General features: G+C 45.1%; 1 protein-coding gene across 1 annotated transcript in view; it reads left to right on the top strand.

The window, feature by feature from the left end:
* Positions 1 to 13,615, top strand: part of VWF (von Willebrand factor) — a 141,675-nt gene that overhangs the window by 44,212 nt on the left and 83,848 nt on the right. Inside the window, exons 15-19 of the mRNA XM_081331929.1 lie at positions 3,616 to 3,856; positions 5,086 to 5,180; positions 6,878 to 7,038; positions 11,683 to 11,786; positions 12,301 to 12,439. Of these exons, the coding sequence (XP_081188055.1) occupies positions 3,616 to 3,856; positions 5,086 to 5,180; positions 6,878 to 7,038; positions 11,683 to 11,786; positions 12,301 to 12,439 (740 nt within the window). The remainder of the gene's footprint in view (positions 1 to 3,615; positions 3,857 to 5,085; positions 5,181 to 6,877; positions 7,039 to 11,682; positions 11,787 to 12,300; positions 12,440 to 13,615) is intronic.

Genomic DNA, 13,615 nt, shown 5'->3' on the forward strand with positions numbered 1-13,615 from the left:
GACTGCCTCTTCTTTGGGGCAGCCCCTGAGATATTGGAAGACTGCTATCATGTCACTCCCAGTCCTTCTTTTCACTAGACTAGACATACCCAACCAAGGAGAAATGTACATTATGTTTTCTTTCACAATTCAATCTTACCTCCCTGCATACGCTACGAAGTATATTTTTTAAAGCCAACGAATATGAAATCTCCGTGAATGTAAACTCCCTTCTCATCAAAACCGTTTGTCTCAATGCTGCTGAGATTGGGGGAAGCTGTTTGGTGAAAAAGAGCATAGTGTTGGAATTGCTGCCATCTAGAGTTAAGAAAGAGTTTGATGGGACTGTAAGTTGTAGACTTACTAGGGAACGGTTGCTGGAATTGGGAATGTCTAGTTCAGGGGTTGGCAACCTAAAAAAGAAAAAGAGCCACTGGGAACCGGTTCCATCACAAATTAAAAAAAGAGGGAGCCGCGTGCGTGTGTCCATGCACGCGCATGCGCAAAAAGGTTTTTTGCGCATGCGCGGACGCACGCGGCTGCCATTTTTTTAAAAATGAGATGGAACCGGTTCCCGGTTGCCCGATGGCGACGGCCCGTCTGCAAAGCTGCCGCTTTCGGCAGCTTTGCAGACGGGCCGTGGCAGCTTCCTCAAAGAGCGGCGCCCCTGCCCATTCCGAGAGGTGCGCGCGCACCTCTCCGAACGACCGGAGGTGCGCGCGTACCTCCGCGCGAATGGGCAGCGGTGCCGCTCTTTCAGGAAGCCCGCCGCGGCCCGTCTGTGAAGCTGCCGAAAGCGGCAGCTTAGCAGACGGGCCGCGGCAGCTTCCGCAAAGAGCGGCGCCCCTGCCCATTCCGAGAGGTGCGCGCGCACCTCTCCGAACGACCGGAGGTGCGCGCGCACCTCCCCAAACCTTTGGGGAGGTGCGCGCGTACCTCCGTGCGAAGGGGCAGCGGCGCCGCTCTTTCAGGAAGCTGCCGAAAGCAGCTTCACAGACGGGCCGCGGCGGGCTTCCTGAAAGAGCGGCACCGCTGCCCATTCGCGCGGAGGTACGCGCGCACCTCTCCAAAGGTTTGGGGAGGTGCGCGCGCACCTCCGCCCATTCGGGGAGGTGCGCGTGCACCTCTCCAAATGGGCGGTGCCACTCTCCATTTGGAGAGGTGCGCGCGCACCACTGCCCGTTGGAAGAGGTGCGCGCGCACCAGGCGGCTGGGAGCCGCAAGAGACGGCTCAAAGAGCCGCATGCGGCTCCGGAGCCGCAGGTTGCCGACCTGTGGTCTAGTTTAATGAAGAGAAGGGTGAGGGGTGACATGATAGCAGTGTTCCAATATCTCAGGGGCTGCCCCAAAGGAGAGGCAGTCAAGCTATTCTCCAAAGCACCCGAAAGCAGGACAAGAAGCAACGGATGGAAACTCATCAAGGAGAGAAGCAACCTGGAACTAAGGAGAAACTTCCTGACAGTTAGAACAACTAACCAGTGGAACAACCTGCCTCCAGAAGTTGTGGATGCTCCAACACTGGAAGTTTTTAAGAAGAGACTGGAGAGCCATTTGTCTGAAATGGTATAGGGTTTCCTGCCTTAGCAGGGGGTTGGACTAGATGACCTCCAAGGTCCCTTCCAACTTATTATTATTATTATTAACTGTAAAGTTCTATTCAGGTTCTATATCTTAAATGGAACTTGTTTGCGGTGTACTTTTTTTTTTGAGGACACTTCCACTTAATTGGTTTTGAACCGTCTCAAAAAGGTGTGAGTGATTAAAAAAAAATGCACGCATCGTAGCCCAAAAATGATTTAGGAAATCTCTTTATTTTTCTGCCTGCTTGAGACCAAAAATGGGGCTGGATGGTAGCAAGAAGATACAGCACCCTCAGCGGATGGCTTAGGTTTTGCTTTTTCACTCCCAAGGCAGACAAGCCGGAAATAAAAATTCATTTGCTGCTTGGAATCCATGGTTATCTCTGGAAAGTAAAAGAACTGGTTGCTTTCTTCCTGCACAAAATGGAAAAAAAAGGGGCAGAAGGCAGCCTAAATCATAAATTTGAAATCCATGATTCAACGCCATCCCAGGCCAGACCTGCCCCAGCATCCATGAGGACAATATTGGCACAACAATATTGGATTTCTCCCATATAAACTCAGAGGTACAGGGTCACCTTCACTTGGATAAGTTCCAGCGATTCTGAAGCCCGGAAGAAAAAGAGAAAATGGGGGATGCATGCTGTTCAAACATTCAAACTGATGCTGTTTTTTCTCTCTCCCCTCTTTCAGCAAATCAATCAACCTTTTAGATGCTTGTAGAAAAATCACTTTTTCTTCCAGGCTTTCCCAGGATAACTAATCAAGGAGAGAAGCAACCTGGAACTAAGGAGGAATTTCCTGACAGTTAGAACAATTAACCAGTGGAACTCCTTGCCTCCAGAAATTGTGAATGCTCCAACAGTGGAAGTTTTTAAGAGGATACTGGACAGCCATTTGTCTGAAATGGGTATAGGGCAGGGGTAGGCAACCTTGGCTCTTTTATGACTCCTGGACTTCAACTCCCAGAATTCCTGAGCCAGCCACACTGAGGGGAAAGGGAGAGGTTTCCAAGCTGAGCCACGCTGGCTCAGGAATTCTGGGAGTTGAAGTCCATGAGTCATAAATAGGAGCCAAGGTTGCCTACCCCTGGCCTAGGCCTAGACCACTTTTTGACTTGTGGACTTCAACTCCCAGAATTCCTGAGCCAGCCATGCTGAGGGGAAAGGGAGAGGTTTCCAAGCTGAGCCACGCTGGCTCAGGAATTCTGGGAGTTGAAGTCCACGAGTCATGAGGGGGCCATAGTTTCCCCCATGCTGGCTCAGGAATTCTGGGAGTTGAAGTCCACCAGTCATAAAAGAGCCAAGGTTGCCTACCCCTAGTATAGGGTTTCCTGCCTGACCAAGGGGTTGGACTAGATGACCTCCAAGGTCCCTTCCAACTTTGTTATTATTATTATAAATGTGGAAGGGATGTTTTTCTCTCCCCCTCGACTTACAACAGTTCACTTAGAGGCTGTTCAAAGTTACAAAAGTGACTTTCGACCGTTTTTCACACAACCGTTGCAGCATCCCCCTGGTCACGGGATCAAAATTCAGATCGTGGCTCACATTTATAACAGCGTCCTGGTTTTGTGTGTGTGTGTGTGTGTGTGTGTGTGTGTGTGTGTGTGTGTGTGTGTGTGCGTGTGTGTGAGAGAGGTGATCCCCTTTTGCGACCTTCTGACTAGCAAAGTCAACGGGGAAGGCAGACTCCTTTAACAACCCGGTCGCAAAGGCAATAACTGCAGGGATTTGCTTAGTAACTGTGACAAGGAAGGTTGCAAAATGGGGCCAAACTCGCTTAACAGCCGTCTCACTTAGCAATGGAAAAGCTTGGGCTCCTTTGTGGCTGTCAGTCAAGGACCTCCTGTATCATGAGAAACACCCACCCCCCTCTTAAAGCAATGCCTCTTTTTCCAGAGACGTTTCCTTCTTCCAAGCGTTGAAAGATTAGTAATTCACCCTTTCAAATATATTCTTTTCATCCGGGAATCGGGAATCGCAGAAGAGGAGGAGGCTTTGACGAATGGATTGAGTAGTAACCCATTTTTTTTTTAAAAAAAATTGCTTTGCAGCCATGAATTGTCCAAAAGGCCAGCTTTACCGGCAGTGTGGAACACCCTGCAACCAGACCTGCCGCTCCCTCGCCTATCCAGATGCCGATTGCCACGAATTTTGCACCGAGGGCTGTTTTTGCCCATTGGGGACGTACCTGGATCAGCAGGGCGACTGCGTGCCGAGAGCCCAGTGTTCTTGCTACTACGATGGGGAGATCTTCCAGCCGGATGATGTCTTCTCCGATCACCACACCACGTGGTAAGTGGGGAACCCTGAAACACACGGAGAACGGATGTGGGACCCGGCCGGGCTTGGCTAGTCTAAAGAAAAGAAGAAATAGGGGAGACATGATAGCAGTATGGGGCGCTCCATCGCTGGAGATTTTTAAGAAGAGGGTAGACAGTCACTTGTCTGAGGTGGTATAGGTTCTCCTTCTTGAGCAGGGGTTTGCACTAGAATACCCCTAAAGTCCTTCCCAACTCCATTATTTTATGTTCTCTGTTCACTAGAAGACAATATTTGTTGCTCAGGGTTGAATTGTGGTGTCCTTGGTGCTGTCTGAGCTTGCTTGTATTTTGCAGACATTTCATTACCCAACTAGGTAACATCATCAGTGCTAGAAGAGAGTGGGGTTTGTGGAATGATGGAGGAGGAGGAGGAGGAGGAAGAAGAAGAAGAAGAAGAAGAAGAAGAAGAAGAAGAAGAAGAAGAAGAAGAAGAAGAAGAAGAAGAAGAGGAGGAGGAGGAGGAGGGGGGGAGGAGGAGGAAGAGAAGGAGGAGGAGGAGGAGGAGGAGAAGGAGAAGGAGAAGGAGAAGGAGAAGGAGAAGAGGAGGAGGAGGAGGAGGAGGAGGAGAAGGAGAAGAAGAAGAGGAGGAGGAGGGGGAGGAGGAGGAGGAGGAGGAGAAGGAGAAGAAGAAGAAGAAGAAGAAGAAGAAGAAGAGGAGGAGGAGGAGGAGGAGGAGGAGGAGGAAGAGAAGAAGAAGGAGAAGAAGAAGAGGAGGAGGAGAAGGAGAAGGAGAAGGAGAAGGAGAAGAAGAAGAAGAAGAAGAAGAAGAAGAAGAAGAAGAAGAAGAAGAAGAAGAAGAAGAAGAAGAAGAAGAAGAAGAAGAAGAAGAAGAAGAAGAAGAAGAAGAAGAAGAAGAAGAAGAAGACTGTGGGGTCTTCTTGGTGCTCTCTGAGCTTGTTTTCTTGCAGACGTTTCATCATCCAACTAAGCAACATCATCAGGGCTAGAAGAGGGTGGGGTTTACTTCCCATTTATATGATTGGCCCTGTCAGTCTTGATGGGTTGACCCGGTTGACCAATGCCCATTTATTTCCCCAGCATTTCTGCAAAAGACATTTTGGCCTCTAGAACTGGCAGCTTGCATGTTTGAGGGTTGAAGGTCATTGACTCCAGAGATCAACCAGGAAAATCCATGGTGCTTAAGGAAGATGTAGCCATTATTTTTTTAAAGCCTTCTGCTTTGAAAATTCTCTTTCTTAGCTATTGTGAAAACGGCGTCATGCACTGCAGCTCGCAAAGACTTCCGGGAAGTTTCTTTCCAGATGTTCTTTTCCCAGTTCATCGTTCTGCCAGAGGTAAGCCTGTTTTCTTTGGTTTTTTTTGACATGTACCGTACATTTCTTTTTCTGTCTCTCAACATCTTTTTGTTGTCGGCTTCTTATTTTGCAAAGAGGGAGGAATGTGGCTTGGAGCTGATTTGCACCTGTGAATTAAGCTAGATCCTGGATTTCTATAAAATTAAAGTTCCTTCTATAGGACAATTTAAGTCGAAGGAGTTATTTTTGTAAAAATATCCTGTCTAAAATCCTCGATTTTTATTTTACTTTTTTTTTAAAAAGCACTACTATTTGTCTACTTTTTGAAATGTTTTTAATTGGTTGAAATTTTGGCTTTGGCTTCCTTTTAGCCTTTTTCCCACTTTTAATTTTCTCCTGTTATTATTATTATTATTAATATTTTGCTATTTGCAACTTTTTATCTTTTTAGTTTTTCAAGGATTGCTTCAGCTGAATTGATTTTTTCCCCCTTTCCTTCATGCATGGAAATAACGGTTTCTTTCTTTTGTTCATGCTGCCTTAAGCAAAAAAAATGTCCTTAGATGATCTTCCGAAAGGAGACAATTGCCTTGAGCTCTTGGTCTGTTTGTTTTTTTTTTAAAAAAAACCAGAAACTTACATTCTTCCATTCATCTTTATATTACTATATCAAAATTTACTAAGGAGAAGATTCATCTTTTTTTTTTAACAAATAGCGCAGCTTTCCTGAAATTTACACTTTTTGTCTAGCTGCACCCTTATCTCCACGGGAAATAATATCCTTTGCTCAATCTGTGAAAACTGGAAAAAGCGGTGATAGGTTTATTAGGAGCATCAAACTTTTGTGGATTCTTAACTTTTCTTTGGAGCCTTATCATGACCCTGTTTGGAATAAAGGCTCTTGATGATGATGATTTTATTTTTATTTATTTTTATTTTTATTACATTTATATCCCGCCCTTCTCCGAAGACTCAGGGCGGCTTACAAGCTTAGCAGTAGCCTTCATTCTATGTATATGCCTGCTTATTAGGGCTTTCACACACACACCCCCAAGCGGCATTATTACAAAGTCAGCTTATTGCCCCCAACAATCTGGGTCCTCATTTTACCTACCTGGGAAGGAGGGAAGGCTGAGTCAACCTTGAGCCTGGTGGGACTCGAACCTGCACTAATTGCAGGCAGCTGGTGTTACTTAAGGAGGCATTAGCCCACTGCTCCACCAAGGCAGTGATGATGTTGGAAGGGACCTTGGAGGTCATCTAGCCCAACCCCCTGCTCAGGCAGGAAGCCCTATACCATTTCAGACAAACGGCTGTCCAGTCTCTTCTTAAAAACTTCCAGTGTTGGAGCGTTCACAACTTCTGGAGGCAGTTTGATTGATGTTCTTTTAATTGTTAAAGATGCTGAGCTTGACTGCCCAGCTTCAAGACCCCAGTGCCACGCGATGGGGTGAGCTCCTGTCCCTCGCTCCAGCTCCTGCCAACCTAGGCTCTGATTTATCTGGGACTCTTCCCAATTCCGTATTGCATTTCCATTTTCTGTGTCTGATTTTCTCTTTGCCTTTAATCGATTAACCTCTTTCCAACGCAGGCTGTCTAGCAGTTTTATTACCAGCGCTGCACCTGCGCATTTGCCACTGCAGCCATCTTGCTGCAACATTGAACGGTTGGCCCTTCCTGTGTTGGTGCAAAGATCCTTCTCATATTGACCATGCCCTTTCTTTCACTCCTTAAAGCAAAGCGGAGTGTCTCTTGCAAGCATCCGATGACCATGTTTGTCTGTCCGGCAAATGATCCACGAGCGAAAGGAGTGGAATGCATGAAGACCTGCCAGACGTACAACCTGGGCTGCGTTAGTCACGGGTGCATCTCCGGCTGCCTCTGCCCTACTGGATGGGTAAGAAAGTTGAGGTTCCTCAAGAGAGGTATTCGAATCCCACCACTGCACATGACCATGTAAATGTCTCACCCAAGAAGCTTCTTCAGCTGTGTTTGGATGGTGGGGAATGGAAAGATTTCTACTCCTTCGATCATTTATAAAACTCCCAGTGGCTCAACACCTCTCTAAAAGGAGGCAAAGGACCAGCTTTCTGCAAGGAGTATAAATCCTTCCATTTCCCCACCATCCAGTCAGAACCTGAAGACGCTTCTGGGATGAGAAGCGAAACCTTTTCAAAGAAAAAACAAGAAAAGTCCGGTTGCCTCCTGGGAAAAAAAAAACACCTTTAAGTTTACTTTTATTATGTGGACACAGCTCAGGAGTAGCCTTAGCCCTCTCAAAGAGTCTGGGGTTTGTGTGAATGTACGTCTGCGGGACTAAAGAAGTCAAGATAGCAATTGCGGTAACACAACTGAAGCCCTTCAGGATGCTGGAGTTGCAGAATTATCTGCTGGGATCTGAATTGATAAAGTAGGAGTAGAATTTTACTGCCACAAGAGGGCGCTATTGCTTACCTCTTTTTACTGCGTTGGCTTTCCAGAGTTTATTGTGCTTTAAAACTTCGGAGGAGTTGGGAATTTCTGTTACGTTTGGTACCCCTGTGTGTCAAAAACGAAAGAAAAAAATGCTAGGGAAGACAGAATATCCCCAGTGTTAAGAGGGGATGATTATTATTATTATTATTATTATTATTATTATTATTATTATTATTATTATTATTATTATTATTATTATTATTGTTGTTGTTGTTGTTGTTGTTGTTGTTGTTGTTGTTGTTGTTGTTGTTTATGCTATATAAGGCTGCAGATCACATTTGATATTTTTTAGCCAAGGCTCTGCACTAGTTTTTAACCAATTGTCCTTCTTTGCAGAGAGTTGATGGTCCAGAGTCGTAAGCACACCTTGGATTGATAAAGAAAAGAATAATTGGTCAATTGATCTGTCAAAGGCCAGATGCCCTTACAGTGTTAAATGTTACTAAAACCAAATCAGTAGTAGTAGTAGTAGTAGTAGTAGTAGTAGTAGTAGTAGTAGTAGTAGTAGTGGTAGTTTATTGAAGAGAAGAGCCAGACAGAAATGTGGCTCTGGGAAAAACTGACCACATGGTGGGTTTTTATACCTCCTTGGGCTCTTGTGTTTGGAGTTGTTCCTTTGACCTGAGGTTCAGTGTGCCCTTTTAGTATTCTGACAGTGGTGGGTTAATCCTATTACATCCTAAAGGTCATATCCTACTTCTCTGTGGCTGTGGTTAATGGCTTGCTTCCTCTGTTGGATGGGGGAGAGGTTGTTGATTCTAGGGATCTTTGTCTTTCTAATCCCATCAGCTCTAAGCTTCCTGGCTCCAGTCTTTCTGAAAGGATGATCACATCTGCATTTCTACAGACCTGGCCTCTGCTTGGGGCAGAGAGAATGGGGGGCGGAGGGGGGGGGAAAGAGTTCTGCCTAAGATTTTCTATTATTCCTTTGGGGAAATATATTTATTTATTTATTTATTTATTTGATTTGTATACCGCCCTTCTCCCTAAGGACTCAGGGCGGTGAACAGTGACATAAATATCAAATGCACAAATACAGATATTGAAAACATTAATGTAGAAGATAAGTTACCTTAAAACAATAATTACAACAGAACCCGTCAGACCAGACCGGATTGCTCAAACAGATAGGTTTTTAGGTCGCGTCGGAAGGAGCGAGGGTCGGGAGCCATCCGGAGCTCAACCGGTAAAGGGTTCCATAGGTCAGGCGCGCCCACAGAGAACGCCCTCCCTCTGGGAGCCTTTCTGCCTTTTTTAATATCCCCCGAAATATTTCTTTCTCTGGGGCGGGGGCTGACTTCCCACACGACCATCTAGCAAAGTCATTTGCTGGAATGGTGGGATTTTAAGACTTAGGAGAGCTGGTTTGGTGTATTTAAGGCACTTAGTCTAGAAAACGGGAGATTGGGAATTCTAGTCCCACCTTAGGCATGAAGCCAGCTGAGCGACCATGGGCCAGTCTTTCTCTCTTACCTTAGGAAGAAAGAAAGAGCATACCCCCTCTGGGGGGGGGGAAACCCCAAACCTTTAGTTAAGATGAAAACTACATTCTTCACTTGTTTTTATGGAGAACCACCCAGATCATCACCCAGTTAATTAAAAAAGAAAGAAAGAAAACAGTTATTTTCCATTTGCTTTATCCCGGGTTTAACAGTCGTTTTTCAAAGACAAACGAAACAACAGCAGATTATTTTCCACTTTTGCTGTACCTCCCCAGTCTGGCCTCTCTTAATTCCAGCTCTAGCCACGGAGAGTTGTCAACTCATATTTACGACTGACTTCCTTCCCTCAAGCTGGCCTACTGCAATTTGTTCAGTAGACAAGTAGCTTAAGTGCAATTCATCAAGACGTGCTGTACTGAATTAATTTAATCTCTTAATCTAATTTTGTTTTTTTACAAATGTGAATTCAGTAAACTGCCCACACTTAATTCAACACATTAAACCAACAGTGGCTTAGTCGACTTGCCAGCATAGCCGTGTCACGGGAGAAGTCTGGATGAATAGCTGTGAGGAGGAAAACAGTTCTTCTCTATCCTTCATCAGGGAATGACACCATAATGACTTTTTTTAAAAAAAGAACATAGGTTACCAAACTGGGTTTCTTAGCTTTGTGAGATATTTGGTACACAGACACCAGATTAGGTGATACACCAGAGCAGAGAGGCAGGGAATCTTGCAAAGTCCCCTCTCCTTTGAGGTCCATCTAGAGAGGCCAAGAAGAAGGATCTTCTCCATGGTGGCTCCCTCCCTGTGGAACATCATCTCTGTGGAGACAAAGGCCCCCATCCTGATGCTCTTAGTAAGGTCACCCTTGGAATACAGCATCCAGTTTTGGCCACCACGATGTAAAAAAGATGTTGAGACTCTAGAAAGAGGGCAGAGAAGAGCAATAAGGAGGATCAGGGGACTGGAGGCTCAAACAGTTGCAGGAATTGGGTAGGTCTAGTTTAATGAAGAGAAGGACCAGGGGTGACAGGATAGCAGTCTTCCAGTATCTCAGGGGTTGCCCCAAAGAAGAGGGAGTCAAGCTATTCTCCAAAGCGCCTGAAGGCAGGACAAGAAGCCACGGATGGAAACTAACCAAGGAGAGAAGCAACCTGGAATTAAGGAGAAACTTCCTGACTGTTGGAACAATTAACCAGTGGAACAGAAGTTGCCTTCAGACCCGCTCTTCTTTGTAGCATCAAATGATGTCAATTGGATACTTTTAAAATTTAGCTTCAGGACTCTGAATGTCTTCTTGATCCAGGTTGGGACATTTCATAGGTACCAATAGAAGAGAATATTTGTAGCTCAGGTCTGAAATGAGGGGGGCCTTGGTGCTCTCTGAGCTTGATGGTTTTCTTGAAGACATTTCATTACCCAACTAGGTAACATCATCAGTGCTGGAAGGGAGTGGGGTTTGTGGAGAGGAAGAGGAGGAGGAGGACTGTGGGGTCTTTGGTGCTCTCTGAGTTTGATGGTTTTCTTGCAGTTGTTTCATGACCCAAACTAGGTAACATAATCAGTGCTAGAAGAGAGTAGGGTTTGTGGAATGATGGAGGAGGAAGAGGAAGAGGAGGAGGAGGAGGACTGTGGGGTCCTTGGTGCTCTCTGAGCTTGGTTGTTTCCTTGCAGTCATTTCATTACCCAAACTAGGTAACATCTTCAGTGTTGAGAAGAGAGTGGGCTTGCGGAGGAGGAGGAGGACTGTGGGGTCTTTGGTGCTCTCTCAGTTTGATGGTTTTCTTGCAGATGTGTTGTGATTCAGGGTCAGCCTGTGGGTTCGGCAGTTGGGTCGGATGACTCAGATGAGGGGGAGGAGGGGGGTGTTGAAGAAATTGCTGATGATGGCTTTGAGGCTCCGCAGAGCCCCCAGCCAGGCCCCTCTCACCTGGTGGAGACCCAGCTGTGTGAGCCTGACAGCGTGGATGAAGATGACCCACAGCTGGCCCTGTTCAAGGACGCCCGACGCAGGAGGCAGTCAAGTAGGAGTAAACAGAGGAAGGCAATGGGGCTTCTCGGAAGGAGAGAAGCCACGCCCTGAACTCTTTATAAAGGACTTGTGTGGGGAGGGCTGGTTTGCTGAAAGCAACCGCTCAGATAGTGTTTCAAAGCTCCAGTATCTTGGTTCGTGTTTTGTTTGTTTTTGTAATAAATTTGGCAGATGTATTCCAGCCTCTTGCCGTCTGTAAAGGGGTTGCCTTTTCTGCAAGGCCGGTAGCAGGCTGGTACAGAACAAGATGTTTCATTACCAAACTAGGTAACATCATCACTACTAGTTTGGTAATGAAACATCTGCAAGAAAACCACCAAGCTCAGCGAGCACCAAGGAGCCCAAATTTTATGAATTTCCTGATATATTTTTTTTAAATCAGCCTCTTCCCCTTGCACAGGGCCCTGGTTTGCAACACATTAGTGTTCAGAGTCTTGCAAGCTCCAAAACTGAAAGAGATCAGGTTAAAACGAACAAGAATTGCTTGTCGGTTTCCTTGTGGGTGACACTTGCTTTCATGGCTTTTTTTTTTTTTGCGGCCATGTGCATTTTATTGGGTATAAAAGTTAAATATCCATTTTTGTTCTAGGTGCGGCATGGGAACAAATGCGTGGTCCCGGAAAATTGCCCCTGTTTCCACAATGGACAGGAATATGCGCCAGGGCAAACAGTGACCAAGGACTGCAATACGTGGTAAGGAACTAGCCTCTTTGACCTCAATTTCCCATTGGACCTTTTTTTAAAAAAAATAAATAAATCATCATTTTCAGGCACAGCCAATAAATGGTCTGCAACACCGCACTGTAACCCCTGCGCCACCACGGCTCTAAATCAAAATAAAACCCCGCTAGAGATATGGGTGAAATGCACTCAGAAAAGTGAATGGGGTGGGCAAGGAGCGTCTTCCAGCTTTGTTTAGCCCTGAAACCCTGTTATGCTTTTGAGCAACGCCGGCTGTTTGCGGAGGTTCGTGGTGCTTTTGTGGAATGACCAAGTCACACCAAAATTAGCTGAACGGCCGGAGGCAAATTTGACCTCTGAAGCTGAAAAATGTGGATCAAATACATGCCAGCTGACCAGAGGTTTAGGAAGCTTCAGGTTATCGTGTTTTCTCCAGAGCAGGGAGATAATTTCCGTTCTAACATCAAAATGCAAAAACGGACTTTTGGTGACCTCCGAAACAATAACAGCTGTTGGTCTCCCACAGTACCTGCCGTGCTCGAAAATGGGAATGCACAGAAAACGTCTGCGATGGAAAGTGTTCGGTGATCGGCACCGCACATTATTTGACCTTCGATGGACTGAAGTACAGGTTTCCCGGCAACTGTCAGTATGTGCTTGTTCAGGTAAAGATTTGGGATGTGTGATGCTCTAAGGCAGGGTTAGGCAACCTTGGCTCTTTTGTGACTCGTGGACTTCAACTCCCAGAATTCCTGAGCCAGCATGGTGGAACTATGGCCCCTTCATGACTTGTGGACCAACTCCAAGAATTCCTGAGCCAGCATGGGGGAACTATGGCCCTTTCATGACTCGTGGACTTCAAATCCCAGAATTCCTGAGCCAGCATGGGGGAACTATGGCCCTTTCATGACTCGTGGACTTCAAATCCCAGAATTCCTGACCTAGCATGGCTCAGCTTGGAAACCTCTCCCTTTCCCCTCAGCATGGCTGGCTCAGGAATTCTGGGAGTTGAAGTCCACGAGTCATCAAAGAGCCAAGGATGCCTACCCCTGCTCTAAGGAGAAACACAATGGCGGTTCAGATCGTACTGAGAGTAAAATAACCCAGGCAATAAAGAAAACGTTGCTTTAGTTTGAATGCTTTATGGAAATGTTGTCAGAAGGAATAGACTTCCCCGCAGGTTTTGCATTAGGCTACACTGCTGGGGGTCTTGACTAAAGCTCAGATTTTGGTGCTCTTAGTCTGAACCACTGAGAAGAGGAAGTGAGGCAGGAAAGTAGATTCATGAAAAATCAGTGGAATAGAATAGAATAGAATACAAAATGAATAGAATAGAATAGAATAGAATAGAATAGAATAGAATAGAATAGAATAGAATAGAATAGAATAATTGAATGAAGAATAGAATAGAATAGAATAATGAAGAATAGAATAGAATAAGAAATTAGAATAGAATAGAATAGAATAGAATAGAATAATGGAATAGAGAATGGAATGGAATGGAATGGAATGGAATGGAATGGAATAGAATAGAATAGAATAGAATAGAATAGAATAGAATAGAATAATTGAATGAAGAATAGAATGGAATAGAATAGAATAGAATAGAATAGAATAGAATAGAATAGAATAGAGTAGAGTAGAGTAGAGTAGAGTAGAGTAGAGTAGAACAGAACAGAATATAGGAATGAAGAATAGAATAGAATAGAATAGAATAGAATAGAATAGAATAGAATAGAATAGAATAGAATAGAATAGAATAGAATAATTGAATGAAGAATAGAATAGAATAGAATAGAATAGAATAGAATAGAATAGAATAGAATAGAATAGAATAGAAT

This window comes from Vipera berus (genome assembly GCF_964194415.1).
Source record: "Vipera berus genome assembly, chromosome: 6".
Taxonomy (NCBI): domain Eukaryota; kingdom Metazoa; phylum Chordata; class Lepidosauria; order Squamata; family Viperidae; genus Vipera; species Vipera berus.